Below are 19,448 nucleotides of genomic sequence, written 5' to 3' on the forward strand. Positions count from 1 at the left end.
TTCGACGCTAACTAGATGAAAAATGAGTCCGCAACGTCGGTCTGCGTCCTAACGATCTGAGATTAAAAGTCGGAACGAGATAAAGAAAGACACGAATGCAATTATGGCCAAAAGTTAATTAAACCTTAACTTGATTTAACTTTGATTTTTTTGAAGAATGTGGCTTTGAGCACTAACGATACTAACTTTTGGCAATAAGATTAACTCTCAAACACTGCATTAATATTAATCAAACCTGATTCCACCACAATCCTTATTTTCAATTCTTTTGGTATTTGTCTGAAAAATTTCTTTAAAGATTTAAAAGGATTTTAAAAAGTAAAAAGTTATTGTTCAAAAATTTATAACTTTCTTAAAAGAGCAACTTAGCATTTGTACTTTGTTGTTTATTTCGCAGAAAATATATCTTTGTTGACTTTCAAATTCATCAGTTCTCTTTCTTATCACAATATTTCTCATATTCTAATATTTTACTCGTATAATTGCATAATTTCTTTATCAATATAATTGATTTGTATGTCGCAGTTTTTAAAACATTTCTTTGACCTTTGTACGCATTCGTAAAAAAACGACATTGTTTTCACTGCAGTTTTTAAAAGTAAAAAGAGTTTATTGAATCCCTGTGGCATTCTCAAGTTACGGCTTACTGGTCGAAATACGTACCTGATGCTGTGGCACGTGCACGCTTCGCTCCGGGTTATATCGTGCGGACAGTTATCGACGAGCAGCGGTGAAGCCAGACACGCAGTCGCGGAATTGCCCGGGACCGACATCGGCCGCAGAAACATCAGCCGGCATTGGGCTGCGTAAGGGTGTACGAAGTATTGGGACTTTCTCATTTCCATCCTCGCCGCACCATCGCATAAAATTACTCCGCAATTTTCATAACTATATTGGAATATTTGAATAACAATATTTCTAATATTTCAGAATATACACGAATCTGGCGTATTTTTGAAGAACTTTTCAAGTGAATAAAATATAAAAACAAATTTATTCTTTATAATTAATATATGTAATTAAGAACTTTTTTATCTTTTCAATAGTTTATTTCCATTTCCAAACCGTTCTTCTTTCTGTTTATCGCCAATTTTATTGCGTTATTTTACTCTTTACGAAACAATGCACAGGTTTCATATGCATTCGACGCCGTTAATGATCGAGACAATCGACAATGCGAATTCGACTACAAAGATCAATGACGGTCTAATTTGCATTATGGATCGTCAGTGACTCGCTAACAAGATTCACGCTATTTGCACTTGCGATATATTCGTTAAAAAGCATTCGTTATACAACTAATGTATTCATCCCTTTGAGCCATACAGAGCTCATTTTTGTGCTCGTTATTTCCAATATGAAAAATATAAAAATAGCGCATCAAAGGTAAGGAAATATTTTCTTACTATAAAAGTAGATATAATAAACACATATCTTATAATTTTATTAGAATTTATTAAATAACATTTTACTTTGTCGCAATATGTACGACATGTATTACAAGTTAAATATACCGAACGATACACATCAAATATGTTATCGAAATGTTAATTGACAGCAGTGCAACAAAACATAATGTTGCACAAACATATTTATTCATTGCTTACCTTAATAATTCCATATTATCTGTACATTCCTGACGTTTGCAAAATATTTATTCTCCTCTTCGGGCAACTCTCGACATCTACGTTAATAAATATGTGCAAAATTGAGATTCAACGGAAGGCGCGTATTATTCTTGTCCGTGTTATGAAAAATATAAAATTTGCGATAAGTCTTAGATGCAGTTGCATTAGCATAATGTATCGGTGCCAATATATGCTTTCGAAGTATAACTCATTTGCGATATTGCGCCTTCCGTGTTAAATACATAGTGCATGAGCCTATCTTCGGAACTTTCGTCTAAACTCGACTTCTCCAAAATTATCTGTCTATCTGTTAGAAATATCCGACAATGGTAATAGATTCAAGGCTTATCTTACGCTTTAGGCAAATCAGCACGTGTCTAATAATAATAATATTATTCAAATCTCTTCACCTAGATTTCAGATAATAGCATGAATTTTCTTTACCGGGGCTCTTCAGACACGATGCTTCTTGCTTAAGACCCAAATAGTCCGAAGATAAGCCCTGAATACACGCTTCATTTGCTAGACAACTAAGTTATCCCTTGGCGCAAACTATTGCCGCCTCACGGTATCATTATACGCGATTAAGTCCCATTATTACACGAGCGCAATCATTTCTCCCGAGAACATGGACTCGCCACGGCGGTCACTGGCCCGGTTCGACTTAACGAGAGAGCTCGCGCAGGAGGCGCGACGGAGGGTTCTCTTTCTCTCTCTCTCTTTCTCTCTTTCTTTCTCGCTGTTCGTTCTGGAGTCGAGCCGCAGCCCGAGTAAAAACGGTCTTTTCAGTCTCGAAATCGCGGAGCGTTAAAAGCAGCCGGAGTCGCCGTGATACGGCTTAACGATCTTTGGTCACACTTACTTTTGTACCCGCTTATTTGAGTCTCGAGCACTTACTTCGACGAGTCGGTTGGTTGGCAGTTTGTCCTCCTACTCCTTCCTCTCCTTTTGTCCCGACGATGCGATGCGACGAAAAGATCGGCCGGTCGAGATTAGACCGTTCCGCTGCATCCTGCAACACATCGGCGCGATAATTGACGTTGCAAACATTAATATAGGACAACGCGCCCACACCGAGAGCGATAAGACACGAGCAAAATCAACGAAAGGGAATACGTTTCCTTCATCAAAGCTTTCAATGTCACGCGCGTATCTCTCGATAAGCCTTGCCGGAAAAAACGAGTTGAAAATTATTTGAGAAATTAGCGCAGTTTTTTAATAAATATACCCGTTTTCTAAATTCTAGCATTTCCACACATACGTGCGCTTTTTAAATGCCGTTAGTTGCATTTTTTATATTTTTGTACATTTTACTTTGTGTAATATATAGTGCGAAAAGGATAATCTACACGGACGATGCCTCCGAATGCCGCGTTTGTATTATTTCCGTCTCGGGATGTACGCGCTTGTTTATGACTAATTCATTTATGTAATTTCTCAGTATATTCTTCCGGCTGCGTGCGGAGATTATTGCGGAAGATAGCAACGTAATCGATGCATCCCGCTCTAATTACACGCGAGCATGACTCCGTCTCGCGTTATATTCTAGGAAGCAAGGTGCGCGGATTTAAGCGACGGCCGCTCGATGCATCGAATCGCGAACGGTTACTCTTTGTTGTACGTCGAAGACTTCAACGTAAACAAGATTTTAATTGCTGAGAATAAAAATCTCGGAAAAAAAGCTGCGTTTCTAAGGAACATTTTACCTATTTGAAAAAAAGAACGCGAGAAAAGTAAGTAATTCTCATATTTGTATCAAAGATGTTCCCATTAATAGCTGTTTAACTTTAACTCGTGCAATTTTTCTCAAATTACGAACATTTTTTTTTTAATTGCAGTCTTGATACAAAAAAATGACTGTAATTGCAGAGAACAGAAACCTCGGGGAAGATCGAGATCAAATAATATTTTATTTAATCACAACGTACAATTCCCTGCGCAATTGTGGCACGGACAATGTTATTGACGTCATAATTTGAATTTTTTATCAGAAAGTACTTACTGCAAACGTTACAGTGCTTTTCGTCGGAGCCGTCGCCGCATCCGTCTCGACCGCTGCAAGTTATCGCGTCCGAACGACATCTGCCATTATCGCACTTGAACGGACAGAATCTCGCGGAGATTCGTCCGCGATTACGCGTCCTGCACGCTCCCCTGGGCTCGTCGCTGCCGTCCCTGCAGGACACCACGGCGTTGCAGAATTCGTAAGCCGGTAGGCACTGACCGTTATTACATCTGAACGCACCCTCGGGACATTCTGTGCAAACGAGAAATCACACATATAAATTCAAGTGGAGCGCGAGAGGCGTGTGCAATGTATAAAATAAGACATTCTTTTCTTGAAAATGAAGTAACTATGATAATCATTACGGTAAATATTTATACCAGCGAATAATCACTGACTCTGGTGAAGAAACGTTTTAACATATAGCTGTGCAGCAGTTGAACAAAATGCAAAGTTGCACTTAAGTTTATCACGAATAAATATAAGATTGAATATTAATTTTCGAGTTTGCTGAAATTGATTAAAATGATTGAAATACGCGCGGAGATACCAACTTCGCCGATTGTTGCAGCCGATCTCGTCCTCCCCGCGAGGACAGTCGCGGTTGCCATCGCACACACCGGACCTCGATATGCAGACATTGCTGTCGTTGCATCTGAATGCCTGCGTCGGACAACGGAGGCCGGTGCATTCCTCGTCGGAGCCATCGGCGCAGTCGGCACGGCCGTCGCAGACGAAGAACCAGCTGATGCAGCTTCCGGACGACCGGCACTGGAACGTGCCTGGCGCGCAGCCGGTCCTACGTGCGCCACAACTACCGTTCGTCGGGAAACTGCAGTCGCATACACCGCCGATGCAACGTGACATCGGATCGGCCATTCGGCACTCCAGATCGGCTATGCACGGCAGCCCAAGACTGACGGCCGTCATTGTTGTGCTCTCGTGGCGGTCCGTTTTAATCGGCGCTGAAAAACGGAGAACGACAAAGTTAGATCTGCCGCGTCAGTTGAGAGTCAAGAGCGCAAAACTTTAACTTCCTGATCTTAAACGTTAAATTTCTTCGATAAAAAATATCTTTTTCTTTTTTTAGGTATATGTTGAATCTCACCAGACGTCGAGGTTGTCGTAACATGCGGGGGCTCGGTGATCTCCGCCTCGATAATGATGGCGTCATCATCGTCAGGAAGCTCGTTCGGCCCATGACGATCGTTGGTCCCAGGTCTTAAGTTCAATGATGGCCTGGTCACCAGATTTACCGGTATCAGTTGACTGGGTGCTTCCGTTGACAGAAGCATTGTTGCGTTCTTCAGCCAAGATAATTGAACGCCTAAAATATTGCACAAATCTTATAATTTAGACTATAAAATTTTTCCAAGTCCAAGACTCTCATCAGACTCTCTTCCAAACTTTCTTTAGCGTTCACACTCTCTCTTCTAATTTAGACTATTAAAAAATTTCCAAAGGTAATGATAAAAGGTATAAAATTTTCGGCCACGATAATAGCGTGAAAGTTATAATGAAGTTTTTCTCGTGCAATCACGTTCGCAGGGATGTGAAATGCCACTCGTGCTTCGCTAATGAGTTCGCGCTAATTAAGAATGCGAATCGCCTCATCTCGTTAATCCGCTCGAGCGCATTCGGGCCGGAATACGAAACCGCTCGGCCTCAAAAATTCCCGTTGCGTCTGTGTGCACACGGGAAAGCTGATTACCGGATAAAAGGCGCGTGAAACTTAGGGAAGCGATGATGCAGCTTGATACAACTCCCATACCCATCCAAAGGATTACTTCAGAGGAGTTCTAAGTGGCTTATGGAGAAGTCAGGTACCACGTGTATTTGCTCGTCATTCCTACAAGTTTGCGTACTTGTACGGAGTCTAAGATTTAAAATGCGTTTCCGAGAAACAGCTCTAAAGTGGTCTTTTTGCTAAATAGAGAGATCAAAGATTTTTTCATGTCAAAAGTAAATTTTCTGAGACCGATCAAAACAGTATATTAATAAATAATTCCAATTTTACTCAATAAATAAAATAATTTGTAGAATTTGATTTGATAAAAAATGACTTCTTTGGATATACACTTTTTACAATTAACTTGTACTTATTTGTGCGTATTTTTACTTAATGGTGTTCGAATTATCATACACACGTATTATATAAATATATGAAACTATGTCATTATAGAAAAAAATATACTAAGAATTTGCACGGAAATTAACGTCGTTCATAATAGACTTGGCAATCCGAATGTTCCATTTTCACGCACCTGTATCTGAATCTGGTTCGCCATGAATGTCTTGCTTTTGTTCTTCGATGACAGTTTCCTTATCGCGTTCATTCTCGGTGACGTCTTCTATTATGGGTTCCTCAGAGATAGACAGATGTTCCGGAAGCGGCTCGGGTCTTACCAGACTGTCAGGTCGACAGACGTCACCTTCGCGGCGCATCGGCGCGGTACATTGGCAGCGACCGAATAAATCCGGAATGAGGAAATCGCAGTGCGAGTTGGGCTCCCAGAGGCGACAATGGGCGTGCTCGTAGCATATTTCGCCAAGTTTCGCAGCTGCAGATTAGATTTGATTCTCGATTTACGAACTTGCGCGAGTCAATTTTATATTCGTTTGTCAAATTTCGCCGTCGCGCCTGGAGTAAAAAAATATGCACAATCATTTCGCGGATGCCAAATATGAAACTTCCATAAACAAATGTATCTGTCCTTGTTATTTTCCAGCTACGTGCTCAAGATGTACTTTCGCGACGATAATAAAGCGCCTGATTATTAGCGTAAACAGTCGCGAAGATCCGGGTATCGGAAACGGCGTAATAAGCGGCTGTCAGCGATCGAAACAGACTCTCGATAAATCACGCGAGAGCGAAAGAGTACGTACATGGTATTCCTCGGGGAATACATTTCCGAGAGACACACTATCATACAGTGTACGCATAGATCGCATCGCTCAGTGCTCGTGCGGTGAGCTGTAAAGAGTAAGAGAGGACATAAATTAGAATTTTCTCCGCGGGATACTCTAACTACGCTTCGTCTGGCTATTCATCCTTTCATCCGATCCTTTCACCGACATGCGTTGTTCCACATCGCTAATGATCGTCTTAATGTCACACGAAGATAGCCTCCAGCGGTAACCTCAAGGGGAAAACTCAAGCGGCTAACTTATTACAGCGTCTATCGATCCGTTGCGGTATGTATTAATATAGTGATTAAATGTGATGTCATTACTCGCATTATTGCTTCGTTATTAAAATTAAATTCACTTATCTTAATTTCGCGCTTTGTTACCTGTAGAAAAGTTATTAGGCTAATAGCAATTAATTTAATTATAGAGAAAGTATATGATAAACAAAATTCAAGCTCTTTTTGCTAATTAATTTAACAAATAGATTGATGTTATAAAAAATTTCCTAAATTTAAAAAATATTAGCATTTATTATGCGTATGTTTTAAAATGTATTATTGTATTTTTTATAAATAAAATTATATGAATTAGTTATCGATTTTTGTATTAATTTCGTGTTATGTAACTCCACAGAAACATTACATCATCTTTAACGAACGCGTGAATCATTAATGCACTTACGTGCCAGACAAGTGTGCTTGCGGAACTGCAAATGTCCTTCCTCGCATCGGCACACGCCTTCGAGGCAATTGCTCTTCGCCACTTTGAGAGAGCATTGTTCCTTCACGAGACAATCGTTGCCTAATAGAGTTGCTGCAACATTAAAAGATAAGCAAATTTTATGATACAAAATAGCATCTCCTTTATTTATTTTTAAAAAGAAATTTATACAAAACTCGGTGTAATAAAACATTGTAGCTTTTTACGATATAAATTCACTCTTGGCAAGTCTTTAAGACTTCGGTCACTTTTACGAGAGGGTGGATATTTTAAGGATATCTATGTATATAAAAAAGGACCTGTAGTCTTGTAGTTGGAGAAGATTAGAGTGCACTTTGATAAACTTACATTCCAGACAATAAGTCCCATTGTAGGCGGCGAAGAAGGATAGACATCGGCAATAACCCAGATCGCAGTGGCTATTAGTGATGCCAGCCTCGCAATCTCGATCTCGGTTACATTCGTCGCCGAGTCTTATGCTGGTCGATGTGGGCGAGGGTGAGCCCAATCTCTGCAAGAAGGTCGAGGATGAATTATACCTACCCTTTGGGTGACCCAGTTTTAGGAGTTACTGGACTTAACGACTGGAATTAACGTAGCTAGAATTTCTATTGGTCCTTTAATGTCTTTAACGTCTAGCCATATTTTCATACGTCTGTAATGCTTGAATATAATTTTTTTAAATATAATTACTATTACATTGCGCACATTTGAATGATTTCAAATAATAAAAATATAAACTTTAAAGACTTAGGAAAGAGAAAATCTAACTTTAATAATAAAATTCTGATTCAAATTTTTCTTAAATTGATAGTTCCAGATGTCCATTTATTTAAAAAAAAACTCAAGTGTTTTTTATTCTTTGCTTATTTCTATTATAGAGCAGTTACTACTTTACTTTTTTTAGAGGGATAAGCTTGGCAAAATACAAATAAGCATACATATACCATTTCTACAAGTATCGCATTAGGTGACACATAAAGTTTGAAAAGTCATTTAGCATTAAGTTAACACGACGAACAAGATGTTTCGAATCAATTCTACGGTATCGTCACGCAATAACATGAAGAACACCGGAAGCTATCAAAGAGAGTTTGCTGACCGTTTGCGACTAATAGTACGACGATTCCCTACATTCCTCCATTTCCCCCAGAAAGCATTTCGATGCATCGCCGTGGTAAATAAAAAGTGCATTAGACGATTATACTCCGTTTTACGAACTTCGATTTCTGTGATTGCACGAGAAAATACGCAATTTGTAGATTCCCGATTTAACGCTTTTTAATGTTTCGAAACAATTTTCAATTTCATATTACTTTGTAACCGCATTATATTTCTCATATATGTTTTATCATTTTCTTTTTATCGACTGATGCGTAAATTGAATATGCGATCGTCAATTCAATATGCAGAATTTATTTTTCGCATTATTCGTAACCCACATATGTTGGTGCACCGGGCGTCTCGACCTTGACGCCCGGTGCGCATCGCGGCGTTTTTCATGACAGGCGCGCCTTACTTGCGCGTTCTCGTGACCTTCCAGAACTCGCTTCCGCGATTATTCTTCCACACCGAACGCATGTTGCATTGGGTGGGTGCCTAGCGAGTATGTTAGAAACGCGATTCTCCGCGTCTCCTCTCTCTCTCTCTCTCTCTCCCTAATCACTTCCCGGTTTCCCACGATCTGCAAACAATGCTCGTGCACTTTTGTGCATATTCACGAGCCTGATACGCTCAGACGAGCAGCACTCATTGGTGTCAGACAAATTAATCATTTTTAAATATAATATTATTGTATTCTTTTTAACAAAAATTTTATCATCCATTTATGTGCAAAAAAAAGTTTTTGTAAATAATCATAAAATATCAATGTTATATAATTCTAAAAATTCACGGAAAAAATAAAGCTCGAGCAAGGTGAAGTAGCAAGCTTATATATAATGTGTTGACAGAAGAAATTTTCAGATTATGTCTTATCCTCGCAGGTGGAATTCAACTAAACTAATATTGTCAAAGCATTAATAAGCAAGCTTTGTGTACCTTTTTTTTAATGATAACCTTTCTTCCGCAGTTACGCCGCTTCTTTTCATGGGAACGCGGAAATACGTTGATTGCGGCTGTAAAGAATGCAACGTGGTGCACCGGTTAAATCGCCGGTCGACCCTGGTACCCACGCTGGCGATGGAAGTGGAAATGGAATCGCGCGCGCGGCAGATTCGCGGCTGCACGCTTTAAGCACCGCAAGGTGACATGACATCCGTTGCGCGCGTAGGCACCGTTAGCACATCGTGCGCCTCAGCTGGGCGGCATGCGCAATTTTATTCGGACAAAACTCAGCGAATCTCGCTGACGAGCGTCAACGGTAAAGCTTGAATAAATAACGCGCGCCGAGAACGTTATCATCGAAGTGGTAACGTCGTCGTCTGCTCGGCGTGACGGATTAGCGGCGATGCATCCGGCTGCAACGATCGCTTAGAAGACCGGATTTGAACGCTCATTCCCGAGGATATACGTACACTTTCGGAAAATCCCCGAGAATCCTGCGATTTTATCTGATCCTAAAAGGAACAAAAGCCACGTAGAGAGCTTTTTAACTCTTTACATTTTACTGAACTGCTATTCCGTCAGTTTCAATCCACTTCGATTTATCTTTCCATTTTATTACTTTCTACGAATGGAAACACAAAACAAGAGAACGAAAAAGAAAGTGTATCTCTGGGATTTTCTAAAGATGGAATTATCTTTGAAAAATAAACCGCACTTATACGAATTCATTCGAACAAAGCGTGAAGGCAATTAAAAAAAATAAATTTGAGTGTTTCTGTAATATGTGCAATAAGTAATTTCGGTTTTTTAAATAAATGGTGTTATTGTTTTTCACCAGCTAGCTTAAAAAATTGTGATACGGGCGGAACTTAATTATAACTTTGACAAACAAATATTTAATTTAAGTGTTAATCAAATTGCGCTTTGCTTGACAAGTAAACAGATTTATTTGAAACATCCAAAATTACTTATTACACAATTCAATATTACTATCCAATAGCGAAGCATTCCTGCATTCGTTAACTGCAATCAGTTGAATAGTATGCTAATGAATCGTTAGGCGATTAGATTCTCTTTATTGAGAAATAAGACTTCCTTATTTATAGAGAAATACAAATTTATAGATAGACAAGTATAAAGGAATTCTTATTTCGTAAGAAATATCTATAAACGACTTTGAGAGAAGAAATTGTTTATTGTTAAGAAATTCAGAAATGGACCCTCGATCATTTGAACATTCCGCTTTAGAAAGTAGATAGATACCGTAAATCCGAAAACATTTCGACTCATTCGATTTATCGTCCACTCAAGAGCAACTTATACGTCGTCCCGTGCGCGGCAGGCGGTTCTCAGCGAACGGTATAAAGCGTTCGATCGCGGACGCACCTGCGCAACGGGGATGCGTATCTGAGATGCATATGCATCTCGCGTGCAACCGGGAAAGAAAATTACCGTGCAATCTGAATCGCGAGTCGCCGTCTTACATTTGGCGGCGATAATCTGTAAACGCATCGCTCGAGCGGAACCGCGGATCCGTCGAGCGGGCGCAGTCGCGTGTTAATGAATAATGGATGCGCCTACCTGAATGGACGCGTTATTTCAATGTCAACGGCATTCACCGTCTTCGGGGAAAAATCGACGTAAAGGTCTGCGCCCGCCGACGTTACGCTTGATTTTCGCTCCGCTGCCTGAGTGCCATTATTTATCGAGGCACGTTCTGACTTATTAAGGGCTGCAACGTATGTTACTGTGTTATTTGTTACCTTGATAAAACGCGCTCGCAAAATATATACATTTCGTTCTTTCGTAAAATTTAATTACGCGGCTGTGCAGTCACGCATACGTGAAATATTAAAGAGAAAAATTAATCACTCTCCGACAGAGAGAAGATTAATCGGGCGTTGCACGCAACGCTACATATATGTGAAAATGCGGCGCACGAGCGCAGCGCGCGTAGCGCTGCACCCAAGGGTGGCAAGATGAAATTTTATATTCAGTGTAATCGCCTCCCGCCGGCTCTTAATTACGCTTAACGAGCCGAGCCAATTTAAACGCGGAATAGAGCAACCACGGACGTTCCGAGGAGAAGCGCGTCGAGGACGATCGCGATCGCCGGTTCTCACGCGGAAATTCCGTTCGCGTTTCGCGCGGAACGCAAGGACGTCTCAGATGGAACGTATCTGTGCAGAAAAATCTAAACGCTCTTTTTAATTATTTTTTCCAGTCTAGAGAAAATAATCTAGAAAATCTATAAAGAACTTTTTTCGTGTTCCAAAAAAAAAATATATATATTTCTGTTTTAAAAAATTCGAAAATTATATTTGTTATATATACGTGTATCCACGAAATGAAGTGTACGTCAGACAAACGCAGACTTTGCAGCCGCGGATCTCGTCGCTCTCTCGTATGGGCTCCCTCAGAACTTTACGGCAGTAGTTAAATTATGGTTCAGTTAAGTATAATCACGCACATACTCCAACAGGTACTGTGGAATGCTGCTCAGTCCACATCTTTCCTTCCGCTCGGATGTAATTTGATAATTCTTATACTGAACGTTTTATTACGTTTATCGTGATAATTAAGTATCGCAATCAACACTATTTATAGTACTGTCACAGCATTCGACAAACCAATTAGATTTCAACTCGTTTTGCAAAATCGACAACCTTCTTATCGGTGCTGCGATGCGCTCGATATTTTCTGTCGAGATGGACCGACGCGATCGCTTATTCCTCCGCAAATCGCGATCGCATTGTTGCGGTTACGCGCGCGAGTGCGCACGCACACACGCGAGGCCTCGCGCGCGTGCAATCGCTCAGCGAACGATGCACCCTCTTTTCTGGCCTGGCTAGCATTGTGCAGAACACAGTCTGCATTGTACGAATGATTCTCCGCGACCGTATCGGGATCATGATTTCCATGAAAACGACGTAACTGCGCGTGAAATATTAAAGAGCGACGCGGAAGAGTAAAGAAAATTTATTTTAAAAAAATATTTTCTTTCTTAAGAGAAAGTGAGTGCAAAAATTTATAGTATGCATCAAAAGTGAAATACGTACACAAAATATTATTTTACTCATCAGCTTAAATTGTTTCGAAAGCATCTAGAAATAATTTTCGGACATATTTACAGTGTTTCACAAAATTTCTACAATAAAAAATAATTCTACAACTTCAATTATTCAAATCAAAAGCAATTCTTTCTTAAAATTAATCGATGATGATAGTTGAACGTACGTTCATGTATACGTTCGGTCAAATTGTGTAACATTTATGAACTGTCTCTTTGAAATTGACGAGCCCTATTAATATCTTAAAAGAAATCGGAGAAAGTTCAGGACCGAAATCTACACCATAATTATACCGGTTTCAGTTCCTGTTCTGTATCTTCCATCAAAAAGAACGTTGATTGAGCATTAACCTAACCCTAATCGTAAATAACCGCAGGACATATCTCGACCGATAATTTATGAATCGACCAAATGAACGACGTTCCAGGGGGATCGGTGGCGTAATCCGACACGATACCGTTAATTATTGTTGCCGCATGGCTACACGGCGCGACGCATCCTTAATGTAGCAGTAAATTCCGTCGCAGCTGCACCGGCGGCGCGACGCACGTTCGAGAGATACGTATTATTCAAGTGATACTGCGATTTACGAGCACGTGCCGTCGTTGTCACGCCGACGATTTCACGGTCGGCAACGCGCGAAATAATCGTCACGTTTCGAAGCGCGGACGCGATAACGCTATCCCTAATGTAAACGACGCGGTGACCGCGATCTTTGCGCGGAATCGGAGTAAATCGACTATGAAAACGCGACTGCACGCTTAAACATACACAAAGTGCCAGTTCCAGCTTTCATCTGCAGATTCTCCTATTTTTACAGTCAATTTTCCGCTCTCCAGAATGTTAGACTTTATTATTTTTTCTAACAATTATTTATTTTATTTTATTTATTATGCTACTTGAAATAGTTTTTTGCATATTAAGTTTTCATAATCATAAAATATATAAAGATGCACCAACTAACAATACTCTGACACTTAATTTATAAAAATTAAGATTTCTTAATTTAAATTTAAATTCGTACTAAATTAAGACCATTTTATCACGGCAAATCGCTTAAATAATTTTTTTCCCAAAACGAATCTCTTTATGCAACAAACCCGTCGCGTCGACTATCGATTTCGGATAATTGCGCGTCGCGAGAACGTTAATTTTCCTGACGAGACATGCATCGGTCATTAGTGCGATCTGTCCAGGCTGGTAAGCGCGTTTAAAAATTGCAATTGATGCCGCGAGAATAATTGTCGGGTCTCGATTACGCGCTGCGCGGAAGCATCGAACCCGTCGCAATTATCCCATGGGATACCGGTACCTGGTCTCGACATGTGTGTGCTAGTAACTCGAGCGTTTCTCCGGTTATCTGCTGCTACACAGAAATTGCGTTTCGCATGTACATATTTTTTATACATACGAATCGCGAGTTGAGCAAAACGGAGGGTGAAAGGAAAAAGGGCTCATACTTGGGGAAAAAAATATGTCAGCAAGAAGAGCCGCAAAAACTCAAGATGATTCTTCAATCCGACTCGTGTTCCTTAATCGCTGCTGCCAGCATGTACAATCTTTCCAAGGAGAATTATATGTTTATATTTTTGTCATTCTTTCTCGTATGTAAATTGCACTAGTAGTGCAAGTATGTGTCAGGTTTTCTCCTGTTAACTATATGTTTGTCTCTGGGAGGATCACTTTCTAGCTACGTATAGGGTGTTTTAGAAAATTTATGAAGATGTCTTCTTCTCTTCATCTTAATATAAATGCTTGATCAATTTAGAAGAAATGTTTCCGTAACAGAAATAATAGAAGAACAATACTTCTCTCCGCAATGATAATTAAAAATTAGCTTTTTGCAGATTCAATCTTTGTGAGAATCATAATGAACATAGAATTTCGAACTTTATTCGACTTCAAGTTAATTTTATCCCAATAAAAATTTAATCTTTTAATAAAAAAAGATATCTAATTAAATTTAATTCTTGTTAAAAAGATTTCATGACGATGAAATTTTGTAAAACTGCTCTATTTATTTACACTGTCTGTTTAAATTTTCCGAGAGTCCTGTATACATATTGATATCGTGTCTCGTGATACCATTCGCTCTCAAACGTGGAATAAAATAAAATCGCAATAACAGATGCGACAGCAGCAAGAAAGACTCGAAAGGCGAAGGTACCCTGCATAATGTGGGGGAAAGGAAAGAAACGAGCCAATATCCAGCCGCATCGTTACAGATGGAATTGCAACTATCGCTGTATGCGGATCAAGGGAAGGCGGAGTACCCCGGGCTCCGTTTGCCAGCAAATTGGCCCCCGTAGTCGTGGCCAGTCTATTTTCTCCAGCTCCGACTACGAAAACAATAGGTCTGCTCTTGTTAGCGTGAGCGAATCTGCGGGACAGACTAATGAAACTGAAGCCCGACTGTCGAAGATCATCGCGGAACAATGCTGTTCAATAATGTCGAGAATTTACGCGATATAAGAACAATTGTATTCTAATGTTATTGCAATACAATGTTTAAAATAAATTGTAATTATTTTTCGGTCAGTGTAGAACTTTGCTTGTAAATTTGTTCCGACAAGAGAACTAAAAAGGAACCGAAAGACTGGTTCTCGTGAGTTAATTCCATATTTTATGTTTCTTATTGATTTAGGATACAAGAAGTACATTTTCTCTCTAACGCCTGTTGGGTTCGGTATACCGCAGGGTGCCCAAAAATTTATTCAGGTCCCATGAAGTCAACATTTATCTCGCTTTTTAGTAGCACTTTCTTGATTATCTTCCTTGTCCATTGTATTCTCTGTCTAAAACTGGCTGCATATTTGATGTATTTACAAAGTAAAAATAGCAACTAAAAGGAGCAGCTGAAAGCAATTCAATATGCCCAAATTTTCATTCAAGATTCTAAAATGGAAATGAATCGACGCGCTCGTTCGCCAGTCAATTTTCGATGAGTCATGCAGATCGTGCTCTCGATAATAAAAAAAAAGGCTGATGTTTAATTCAATGTTTCGCATGGACGTTGAATCGTCAATGAAGAGGCGGGCACAGACACAGTGCATGTAATAAACATATGAAAGAGCGCATCGGGGACGCGCTAGTTCGAGACGTTATAAATTAGTTATAATTCAACTTAAATAAATAAAAAAATTTATAAAATTATTTAAACGTAATATTAGTACAAAATAAATTCTCAAAATAAAACCTCTTCTAATTTATTTATCTTTTATATATAATGTAAAGAACGAAATATTACAACTGATGAAATAGTTTTAGTATTAATACAAATAATAAGAAGATCTCAGGTCAAATTTAGCTTTGCAAAAATTAATAAATTAACAGCACGTCAAAGATCATTTGAATGTCAATCCGAATGATTTGTCGATTCTTTTCATTTCATTCTTCTCTCGTGGAAAAGGAGTGGCATGCGATATAAAAGATACCGCAGTGCGTAAAATAATCGCGGCATGCGCGGCCATCAATACGCACGAAATTTTATGACGGTTATTACGGGGGGTTAAACGTAGGTGCAAGCACTACGTCTTGGTCGTGCATTTAACGCGTACACTCATAGTAAAATATTTACTTCTTCTCACAGAGAGAAGGAGGACCCACACGAGATAATCCATAGAAGGGCTGCCGCGGTCCGGAACGCATTCCTCTCTTTAACACCACTCGCATATTCAACGGACGACACCTTGACGAAGCAGTAAGCCGACGTGTCGGAGTCCAACGACCCACGTCGTCGGAGATAAGAATTATTATGATTCTACGTGCGTAAACCGAACATAAAAGACGTTACTGGCGTGCCAATAAAAGTAACGCTTGCCCTTCCGGAAGACGATTTTGAACCGACGAACCGACGAAGGATCGTAATTATGAAATTATTCATGCGACAATCGAGAGTTTCGGAGAACTGAGCTTCCTAAAAATCCTTACATTTACAATGGACATTAATAGAATTTTAATTTGAAGCTGCTAAAGGATGAAAAGGCCAGTAGAGAGAGAGAAAGATTACTAGGAACAAGGGCTTTTCACGTGTCTATTCGTTACGTGAGATGTGCGATAATAACGGACCGGCATTTTCCCACGCGACTCGATGCCGCACGAGATAATGATGCCGACTCGTTCAAATTCTCGATTATTATGAGCGGGTGAGGAATAGTTTCTTTAAGCACCGCGGCAAGAAAGAACGGTGCTTCTTAAGAAACGAAGAAAGTTCCCTCAATTTTATTTTCTAAGATAAAATTTGTTTCTATGTTAAAATGTTATATTTTTGTCACATAGTTCTATCGATCTGAACTTTAATTAATAAAAAAGATATGATCTTGATAAATAAAAACGACAGGAAAAGGCTATGAAAACTAGAAGCGCGGATATCGGAGAAAAAAATATTACAAATTAATATACAGTAAGTTACAAAAACGTTTTAGCTCGATTTCGGACTCTTTTCAGTCTGAAAAAATATAACAAAAAAAAAAAAAGCCTTGAGATAAAACATCAAAATTTATATAAAGTTAGATCAAATAAATGAAAGTAAAATGGAATGGATTTACAGATAATGTGTTGATTACACATAAACAGTGCGTGCAACAGCCTTGATAAGTAAATTAAAATCTTACGTCAACTTCTATCTAAAGACAAATCACAACAAACACAGATACAGATACTGAGTAAAGTAGCGCGCGGATGCGGATTAGACTTGATGTCAGGCTTGATTTAACTTCTGTCGTGAAGCAAGTTTCGAAATATTGTTACAGAATGGCAGAAAGTTCCACTTTGATACGGTTAATGATACAGTAAGTATCTTTTAATAAGTTTATAATTACTATTTCTATTATTGAATTATGCGCGGTAATAATTACGCGGTGTCAAATACCACCCATTTAAGTCATACATTAGCTGCGATACATTAGTTATCTTGATGTTCGTAAGCGCGATTCACGCGGAGATTACGACGTCGCGTTACACGCAAGATACACCTGTATTACAAACAATCGTACACCGAGCGAATGGTATCCACGTGTCAAACGAGTTATAATCCACGCTCCGGTGCTCACCTCTCATTTATGTCACAAGGGGAGCAAACCCAACAAATCGTGTTAAAATCCGGGGGGACAAGCTCCGGTAGAAGCTGGTAATTCGGACTCACCATCAGGCAATTCATCATCGTGCACAGGACGAGGATCGTCCCACGACTTCCGTGCATTATTTCCGCTTTGCTGGCCACACGGCTCCTACGGGTCGAGAGCAGTTAAGTCGATTTCCTGCTTCACCTGCGACCGTGCGCGTATATAGAGTTATACGTATATCACCGACGATAAAACGAGCGCGATCGTTAGCGTTGCGCCCGGGGTTGCGTGACGCGATGTGGATGTAAACAAGAAGAAGCGGCGCGCGGTGCCTCCTCCGCGGTGCGATGCGTCTACGAGTGCGTGAGGATGACTGAAACAAGACTGAACGGACCCCCGACGCGGACTCCGGGCCTGGCTTTTGGCGCGGGAGCAGCAGGAGGAACGGAAAAGCGGCCACAACGAGGGCCCGTGCTCCCACCTCCTCCACGCCACGGTCTTAGACTCCCCGTCGAGCTTCCTTTTCTCTCCTCTACTCTTTTTCTTCTTCTTCGACTTTGTTTCTTCAAGCGAAGCGGGGAAGCGTTTGTCAGCGATCCTTTAGTCGCATGGCGATTAATATTTTAGTCAGAAGTATTTTCGTCGGATCATCTGCATAATGTTATTAATAGATGCTTCAATCGTAATTTCGTAAGTTCTTTTCAGTCTTGTTAAATTTCCTCTTTTTCTTGAAAGTTTTTTTTCAGCCTCTGTTTGGATGACGTTTAATAACAATGGCGATACAAATTGTAAGAGAAAATGTTTTTCGGATGTTTGTGTAACGTTATAAACATAAAAATATTTATTTATGCTTTAAAATAAATTGCAATTTTACGGCACACAAACGTTTTTCCTACTTTATCTTTTTTTCTGTAATCATAGAACAATAGCTATTTTAATTCTATTTTAATTCTTGATTTGTAATTTCAGATAAATTTCTGTTAATAGTTTATGCAGTTAAAAGTTTATATTTTATCAATTTTCTTTTCCTCTTTAAATTAGTCTGTACATTGTTTTTGCAATGTGACAAATAGACCGAGGTATATTTTCTTTTTTCATTTATGGAGCCAAGTAAATTACATGTTTAGAATTGTAACAAACATAGTGTGCTCTCGTTGCGCTTGGAAAGTCGGTGAGATCTAACGTTCTGATAATAATCGCTGCTCGAGCAACATATAAGAAAATTGACATAAAGCCGCCGAACGGAGGAACGGCGAAAAAACCGGTAGGCGGCTAAACGCAATTTTTTACGACGCATCGTAGGCAGGCGGCTGCTCGAAAGGCGTGGAGGAGCGAAGAAACGTCGCTTTGGTGAACAGGAAGTGGCGTAGTGTGGACTACGTCGGAATGCAAATGGAGAATTGACAAAGCTGGGTCGTAAGAAGAAGAGTAACGAAACGGTCGGGTCGGTTAAAGAGCCGCGCGCGGAAGAGTGCTTTGCAAAATTAACCGATAAATCGCGAGAAAAAGCTGCTGTCGGGCTGATAGCCTTGTTAATGCATAAATCCTTCATTCCGATCCTCGCGATATAACCTACGCTCGGCGTCATCGCAGTCGATCTTGTCAACGAATCGCAGGCAGAATCTCGGCGAATCATTGGTAGCAGATCGTTGACCGTTCCAGGACGATGCACCGGTAATCGTTACCGCGGGGTGCACATCAAACGCCCAATTCATTATGGCAGGTTAAATAACCGGTTATTCTAAGTGCGCATTGCCGCTTAGATATATATAAACATACCTCTAAACGGCTCATTTTTAGCGCCAATCAGCATCGGCATCAAATTCCTTCTCGCGGGCGATTTACGTCCGTAACAATTCGTATTCGCATTCGTATTCTTCAGGCTACGAGCGCTATATCTCTGGAATCTCGGAACTATCGTTTCTCCCGTGGAGGAAAATATAGAAAATATGAAGAGAAGTGAAATCTAAAGTTCGGGCATCAAAGAGAAATTTAAATGTTAAAT

General features: G+C 39.9%; 1 protein-coding gene across 1 annotated transcript; it reads right to left on the minus strand.

Annotated features, from left to right (window-relative positions):
• Window positions 1-1,435: 1,435 nt before the first annotated feature.
• On the minus strand, window positions 1,436-17,847 carry ImpE1 (Ecdysone-inducible gene E1). The gene is made up of 8 exons (XM_012369634.2): window positions 17,524-17,847; window positions 7,612-7,774; window positions 7,225-7,356; window positions 5,898-6,194; window positions 4,742-4,960; window positions 4,188-4,598; window positions 3,631-3,885; window positions 1,436-2,640 (listed from the first exon to the last, which is right to left on the minus strand). The coding sequence occupies exons 1-8, from the start codon at window positions 17,578-17,580 to the stop codon at window positions 2,621-2,623; spliced, it is 1,554 nt and encodes a 517-aa protein (XP_012225057.1). The 5' UTR covers window positions 17,581-17,847; the 3' UTR covers window positions 1,436-2,620.
• Window positions 17,848-19,448: the final 1,601 nt, after the last annotated feature.

This window comes from Linepithema humile, chromosome 5, assembly GCF_040581485.1.
Source record: "Linepithema humile isolate Giens D197 chromosome 5, Lhum_UNIL_v1.0, whole genome shotgun sequence".
Lineage (NCBI taxonomy): Eukaryota > Metazoa > Arthropoda > Insecta > Hymenoptera > Formicidae > Linepithema > Linepithema humile.

Excerpts from the sequence above, each read along its gene's own strand:
- ImpE1 (XM_012369634.2), bottom strand. The coding sequence starts at position 17,580 with ATGCACGGAAGTCGTGGGACGATCCTCGTCCTGTGCACGATGATGAAT. Across the intron at positions 6,195-7,224 it reads CAAGCACACTTGTCTGGCAC|CTGCGAAACTTGGCGAAATA; the intron begins GTAAGTGCATTA and ends TCTAATCTGCAG. Across the intron at positions 4,599-4,741 it reads TACGACAACCTCGACGTCTG|CGCCGATTAAAACGGACCGC; the intron begins GTGAGATTCAAC and ends TCCGTTTTTCAG.